Below are 8036 nucleotides of genomic sequence, written 5' to 3' on the forward strand. Positions count from 1 at the left end.
ACACACACACACACACACACACACACACACACACACACACACACACACACACGCACAGACACACACACGTTATATTCAGAACAGCTATTGTGAGCAAAAAGACGAGGTTTGGGCCGCTATGTAACAAAACAAGTTCTACTGTGAAAGTCCAGCTGGCTGAAGCTCCATCTCGTTAATAAACACGGGGGAAACCCTCTCTCACCTGTGTGTTTTCGTGCGTGAGCGATGAGAGAAGAAGAGACGGAAAAGGACATGCCGCACAGATCACACTGGTAGGGTTTCTCTCCGGTGTGTCGGCGCTTGTGATAGGTCAACGTGCTCGACTGAGCGAACGCCTGACCACAGATGTCACAGACGTACGGCTTTTCGCCACTGTGCAGCCTGCAGAGAACACACACACACACACACACACACACACACACACAATAAATCAGTCTCCCCTTTCCAGACATTGAATACAAAGACAAACAGTAACAGTCGAGCTGTCCTCGACTAAAGAAACTCATAGTCGACCTAACTCACACTCATGTGACTTTGTCGACTCATCAGTTTGTTGACTTAATTGATAAATATTAACTATTAATTCAAAGTCCGTTATTCATCTGATAACCAAGTTTCTCCACGAAGAATCATGCAAAAACAACTCCACTTTAAATACAGTGTTAACCACAGATTCTGGAGTTTTTTTTGGAAATATGCCATTTAGCCTGAAAAAGCATGAAAAAAAAAACGACTAATCAACGAAAGAAATCTTAGCCAGCTGAGACCAAAACGACATATCTAGTGAAAGGTGGTGGCCCAGCTCACAATAACACACACTGACACCTCGGGGGGGGGTCAAATGACATCCCCAAAAGAACTTAGTCAAAAAAAAAACCATTTCTCTATTTGAACATTACTTCAATGTTATTGCTGCAAAATGGGACGAACCGACCAACACATTCGTGTATAATATATAATAATAGGTCCATATATATAGCGTCTCTGTACCAATGCCACTGAAAATATCGTGATACTACGCTATACTAGCGATCCCCCCCCCCCCCACCACCTCTACTTAAACCCTGTTATTTAATCCTTTAAGCTAGCTTCCAACCAGGTAACTACAGGTGAGAACCTAGGCCTTTCCACCCACCGGTGTCTAATAAAACCCGAAGCGGAGCGCGTACCTGATGTGTATTTTGTAGTTGGACGAGGTGGCGAACTTGAATCCGCAGCGCTCGCAGGTGTACGGCTTCTCCTCTCCGTGGTGCATCCGGCGGTGAGCGACCAGCTGACACTTTTGGGCAAAACACTTGTCACAGCTGGAGCAGTTGAACGGCTTCTCGCCTGCGGCAAACACCAGAGACACCGAGGAACTGGTGAGTGACCACGTTTCCTCTTCTAAAACACCAGGTTCATGTGACCGTAGCCACTGGGACGCATGCATGCTCCATGAACTTTAAACCTGGGTTATTCTAGTAAATAATAGTAATGTGTACTTTAATTTTAACTTTAACGTATACGTGGAAACTTAGGCGAAATTAAGCTACTTGCTTCAGCCTGCTCCTTCTCGAATTAAATCTTTTTATGTTTATTTTTGCCGTTTTTTTTTGTTAAATTCTGATTGTGTTTTATTTCGTGGTTTTCATTTTTTTGTTGACTGTTCAAGATAAATAAATAAAAACTTAAAATGAAAATATGAAATTTATTTTATATATTCTTTTTAAATATTATTTTATTTTTCAATAAATACTGAATTAAATTAAATAAATAAATTAAATACTATTTTTTTGTAGGAAAATTGAAACTAAAAAAGTAAAACATCCAAGAAAAACTCAACTGAAACTACACTGCCAGAAAAGAAAAACCTAATAAAAGTGCCTTTTAAATCATATCGCGATGACACGTAACGGGCGATTTATTACCCATGAGTCCTCTCACCTGTGTGGATGCGCAGGTGTGTTTTCAGCTGGGTGGCTTGTCTGAAGTTCTTGGAGCAGAAGATGCAGACGAAGGGCTTCAGGCCCTTGTGGATCTTCTCGTGTCGGCGCAGGCTGCTCACGTCTTTGAACAGTTTGTTGCACTCGGTGCACGACAGCGACATCTCGTCCATTTCCGACGGATCCTGTTCCCCGGGCTCCGCCCCCTCTAGCTCGCCGTCGTCCGTCCCCGCCCCGCCGCTCTCCTCGTCTTCCTCCTCCTCCTCCTCCTCCTTTATCCTCCGTCCTCGCCCCCTTCCTCTTCCCCTGCCTCTCCCCCTCCCTCGCCCCCTCCGTCCCTCCCCGCCGCTCAGCCGAGGCTTCTTGGACGGAGTCTCGTCCTCCAGAGAGGGGCTCCAGTCCTCGGAGGTGTCCCCTAAATCCTTCACGCTCCCATCAGAATCTTCCAAAGTCAGATCTTCACTTTTGAATCCCCCTCTCCCCCTTCCTCTGCCTCTCCCCCTCCCCCTGCCCCTCCCCCTGCCTCTCCCCCTCCCTCTGTAGCCCATGGTTTTGGGGGTGCCTTCAACCGAGCTGCTCGGCTCCGCCTGATCGCCGCTCAAACTCTTCGGAGGTCTGCCCCTCTTCCTTCCCTGTCCTCTCCCGATCCCCTTTGGCGTAGCCGGGCTGTACTCACCATCACTTTTCTCTCCCTCCTCCCTATCTCCATCTCCACCTTTCGGCTCCTCGCCCACGTTGTTGCCAGCGCCGGCGTCCGTAAGATAGTCCCCCGTAATGGAGATGATAGACAGGGGGACGGGGGAGCCGGCGCTGCCATGTGAGGCTGGACTGGGAGGAGAGAGACCAGCTTCTTTATCCGCATCGGACTGGGAGGTCTCGCTCAGCTCGGACCAGTGGGAGGTCTCCTCCAGAAACTTCGTGGCCTCGGACATTCCCAGGAACACGGCCGCTCGGCGCACCGCCGCTTGTCTGGTGCTGAAACCGCGAAAAGCAACCATTTCAGTCATTGGGTTAGTTGAGACACAATCTGGTTTAACCTCAAATCCCACATGTCAGGGGTTTCTCTGCCATCGTAGGGGCTCAGGTCCAAGCCGTTTTGGGGACCACCTAGGCCGAATGAATGTAGGATCAACGTAAGCATCCAAACTAACAAAAATGCCTCTTCTCAGATCTAATGATTGTAGTTTGTCCCCCAGTGGACTTCTTAAGCAAGTTTTGTCTTTAAGCTTTTTTAATGCTGTTTATTTATTTAATATATAATGAACACACACACACACACACACACACACACACAAAAAGCAAGTAGTTTGGTGGTGGTGGTGGTGGTGGTGTTGGGGGGGTTAGGGGTCCTCGCAAAGGCTCGCTAAATCTGTCTTTTTTCTTGTATGTTTTTAAAACATTTAACTAGATGTTACAGTAATCGATGCCGTCCTTCTCATTGTCCTTTTTCCTCGACAACCTGTTGATATCATTGTTTAAAGCTGCCCATCTCTCCTTTTTCACAGTTACAATGATGTGTACATACAGTATATGTGTGTGTTTTGATTGGTTTGTGCTTTTCCTCTGTCAAAGCTCACTTTGTAAGCTGTTGTTTTTAAAAGCAGCAATACAAATAGAGTTATCATACTATTATTATGACAGTCTTTTCCCAAAGCTAGGGGACCTGTATTTGATGCCGTTTTACCTGCTGAGGTTCATCTGTCCGGTGTAGATGAACTCCAGGAGTTTCTCCAGAGCGTAGCGGCTGACCTTGTCGGGGTCCAAGGTCGTGACCTCCTGGCCCTTTTCAGCCTGCGCGGAGAAGTACCTGCTGAACGCAGCCAGGATGTTGCGGTGGGCCCTGAACTCCACGTCTCTCACCATTATGGTTATATCGCACAAGAAGTCCATCTCTCGCTGCTGATGGAGGCGCTGCAGGAGCAGCTTCCCGTGGTTGGTGACGTGAGCCATCTCTGCTGCAGGTGAACAACCCAACAGTCAACATTAACAGACTTAGACTTATCTTTATTGATCCTTTTGGCATGACTCCAGCAGTTTTAGCGAGAAAATAAATAAAAAATGGATAAAAAAAGACAGTATAAAGACAGCAAAATAACAATAATAACGACAATAAGAACAGTCGTCAAAAAAAACAAAGAAAAGACCATAACTTATTATTAACAATTTGACCCGAGGACAACATGAGGGATGATTTTTGACAGGACAGGTAGGTGAGAAAGGTGAGAAAGGCATCTTAATTGATCTTGCAGACATGCATGACATCGTCACAGGTCGGATTTGAACCCTTGACCTCTGCGGCAAGGCATCAACCTCTCTGCACAGGTGAGCCCGCTCTGCCACTGCTCCAACCTGGCCGCTTTTATTAGTGATTTCTATTTCTATTAACACCGGTGTGGGATCAATGAAGCTGTGTCTTAATCTACCTTACAGCCATTTATGAATGGGTAACTTTAATTAAATTTAAGGACCTCCAAATTAAACTGAACAAGGTGTGTTTACATTACTCACCTGGTGAAAATCCAACGTCAGAGCTGGGAAACACAAACAGAATATTCCAATTAAATTTAAATAAAACAGGCACATAACATAGAAACTACTTTGCTGTGAAAACAATCACGTTAAAAAAAAAAGTACCACTGTCAGTATTTTGTCAGCTTCACCATCTCGTCTTTATCTCTTAAATCGTAGCTTTCTCTAGTGGAGATATTTATGAATGAAAAAGTGAGTTTTTGGGAGCATAACGACAGTCTAAAAAAACCCAATCCATCATCTATATAATCACTTATCAGCAGGTATTATTCTCTGAATCAGCAGCTTTGACAGGTAAGGTGAAAAAGCAGGTTTTGGAAAATAAAAGCTCGCGCCCGCTTCCTGAGCAGGCCCAACGGTCATGCTAATGCTAACAGCAGTGTCGTAGATACGTTAAAATCACTTCTTAGGGCAGTTGGTCGTTTCGTGTAGATTTGGGAATCCCTCGCGAACAGTGCGAGCCGACTCGACAGCTTTTATAGTGGTTGAGGGATTCGGCGGAGTAAATAGTATTTGAAGCTAAGCTAACTGTTGTCGTAGTGGTAAAAAGCGCGGAAAACATTGTGCTCTTATTTCGAAGGTTCGACGGTTTGTGCCGGCGGTGTCGACGTAAGTTGGCACAAAATGTTAGAAATGCTTATTTCAACCACTAGCCGTGTCCACGCGTCGTCAGTTACTACACAACGCACGTTTGAACGCGGTATTTTTAATCCAACGCAAAGTAAATAAAAGCAGAAAAGTACCTTCTAATATCCGCGATCTTCAGCCATTATCCTGTGACGTCGGGAGTTCTCGCGAGACTTCCGCGTTTCGGGATAGATACTCGGCTCGGACGAGATGAACGCCCCCCCCACCCGGTCGCAAACATGTGGGATTATCGATGAGGAAAACTGGCAAAAATATCAATTTTTCTTTGAATTTACCCAGAAATTATATTACTCTAGTCTTTGTGTTACATCTGTTACAGAAAATGCGTTTTACTTGTGATTTGAGGGCTGAAAAAGAGACTTTTCATCTTTGATTTTAGGCTTCAGATCACAGAATGTATGTTAAATTATTAGATTAATATTTACAGTATGCTACAGATGTGCAGTGTATAAAACAACCTACATGGGCTAAATAAAAGTTTAAAAAAAAGAGGTTCAGAGGCATTGTGCATTGGTATTAGAAGTAAATAAGAAGACACCATAGTGGTTTTAGCTTTTGGATTTAATCATTTATTAATACAATTAATGAATGATGTCATTAACATGTGCAGCAGAGCCTAAAATGCCCCAAAAATAATATTAAAAAATAAATAAATGATATTAAATAATATTAAAAAATATTCCATAATAGTAAATAAATACATAATAAAACAAAACATTATTAATGCAAACATTTTTAAAACATCACAAATAAAAGTAAATAATAGTAAATAAAAAATAATAATAAAAAAATGAATAACACAAAAATTAAAAAAACACACAAACAAAAGTAAATAATAGTAAATTAATGAATACATAATCATACAAAAAATGAATAATACAAAAAGTAAACAAATCACAAAAAATACCTCAGATCCTCACTTTCATCAAATGATGTCATTAATATGTGCAGCAGAGCCTAAAATGCCCCACAACTATTATTAAAAAATAAATAAATAATATTAAGTAATATTTAAAAGTGTTACACTATAGTAAATAAATAAATAATAATACAAAAAGTTAAAAAATCACAAATAAAAGTAAATAATAGTAAATAAATAAATAAAAGACAAAAGTCTTTTTATGAATGAAATGTTTGTTTCCAGAGCCAAATTCCTTGCATGCATTCTGGCTGAAAATGAAATATTTTTTAATGAGATGTTAAGAAATTACATCCACTGAGCTCTGGAAACATACTGACTTCATGTGGAAATCCACCCATATGCCTCATATCTCAGAAAATAGAATCAGGGTTAATGCTAAGTAGGTTTTTACATCCAAGAAATTATATTTATTTTGTTTATTTCAAACATGTTGGAAGCCAATATTGTAGTTTTGACTCCACATGTATTTCCCAACATTTGTTACTTTGCAGATTCAGCTTTTGCAAAAACATATGAATTAATAAATGATTATTAGTTATTAAATCAAACTTCCCATCAGGATATAAAGTAGTTAACAAATACCTATTTCCCAGCTGTAACATTAATGAGTGAAGAATCCAGTATTTGGTTTTTGAAATGGGAGATTTTGCATAATGAGTACTTCTACCTTTGGTTCTTTAAGTATATTTTGTACTTTTACTTGTACAACACACACATTACACACAGGCCGGAATTACACACACATGCTCAGGACCTATGCATGCGCCGAATGGAGAGAGTGAGGGGGCTGCCCAAAGGGAAAGGCGCCCCAGCAGTGCCTTGCTCAAGAGCACCTCGGCAGTGCCCAGGAGGTGAACTTGCACCTCTCCAGCCACCAGTACACCACCATGCTGTAGTCAACTGAGACCTGGGTAAGAGAGCTCAGCCTTTTTATGAATATACAGAAACTGCATTTCAAAGAAGACTGAGGAAGGCAGCCAGAGCTGGAAGAAGTACAGCATAGTATAGTATAGTATAGTATAGTATAGTATAGTATAGAATAGTATAGGACAGCATAGTACAGTATAGGACAGCATAGTACAGTATAGGACAGCATAGTACAGTATAGTATGATATAGTACAGTATATTATGGTATAGTACAGTATAGTATGGTATAGTACAGTATAGTACAGCAAAGTATAGTATAATATAGTATAGTATAGGACAGCATAGTACAGTATAGGACAGCATAGTACAGTATAGTATGATATAGTACAGTATATTATGGTATAGTACAGTATAGTATGGTATAGTACAGTATAGTACAGCAAAGTATAGTATAGTATAGGACAGCATAGTACAGTATAGTATGGTATAGTACAGTATAGTACAGTATAGTATGGTATAGTACAGTATGGTACAGCATAGTATAGTATAGTATAGGACAGCATAGTACAGTATAGTATGGTATAGTACAGTATAGTACAGTATAGTAAAGTATAGTATAGTGTAGTACAGTATAGTACAGCATAGTATAGTATAGTATAGTATAGGACAGCATAGTACAGTATATTATGGTATAGTACAGTATAGTATGGTATAGTACAGTATAGTACAGCATAGTATAGTATAGTATAGGACAGCATAGTATGGTATAGTACAGTATAGTACAGTATAGTACAGTATAGTACAGCATAGTATAGTATGGTATAGTACAGTATAGTACAGCATAGTATAGTATAGTATAGTATAGTATAGGACAGCATAGTACAGTATAGTATGGTATAGTACAGTATAGTACAGTATAGTACAGTATAGTACAGCATAGTATAGTATAGTATAGGACAGCATAGTACAGTATAGTATGGTATAGTACAGTATAGTACAGTATAGTATGGTGTAGTACAGTATAGTATGGTATAGTACAGTATAGTACAGTATAGTACAGCATAGTATAGTATAGTATAGTATAGGACAGCATAGTACAGTATAGTATGGTATAGTACAGTATAGTACAGTATAGTATGGTGTAGTA

General features: G+C 40.7%; 1 protein-coding gene across 1 annotated transcript in view; it reads right to left on the bottom strand.

Annotated features, from left to right (window-relative positions):
- The window catches only part of mynn (myoneurin), a 6343-nt gene extending 1184 nt beyond the window's left edge, over positions 1-5159 (bottom strand). Inside the window, exons 1-6 of the mRNA XM_034862808.1 lie at positions 4560-5159; positions 4431-4453; positions 3607-3877; positions 1924-2897; positions 1170-1329; positions 203-381 (exon numbers count right to left, since the gene is read on the bottom strand). Coding sequence (XP_034718699.1) covers positions 203-381; positions 1170-1329; positions 1924-2897; positions 3607-3872 — 1579 coding nt within the window. The 5' untranslated portion in view covers positions 3873-3877; positions 4431-4453; positions 4560-5159. The remainder of the gene's footprint in view (positions 1-202; positions 382-1169; positions 1330-1923; positions 2898-3606; positions 3878-4430; positions 4454-4559) is intronic.
- Between the last annotated feature and the right edge of the window lie 2877 nt (positions 5160-8036).

Source organism: Etheostoma cragini, chromosome 22, assembly GCF_013103735.1.
Source record: "Etheostoma cragini isolate CJK2018 chromosome 22, CSU_Ecrag_1.0, whole genome shotgun sequence".
NCBI classification, from domain to species: Eukaryota; Metazoa; Chordata; class Actinopteri; order Perciformes; family Percidae; genus Etheostoma; species Etheostoma cragini.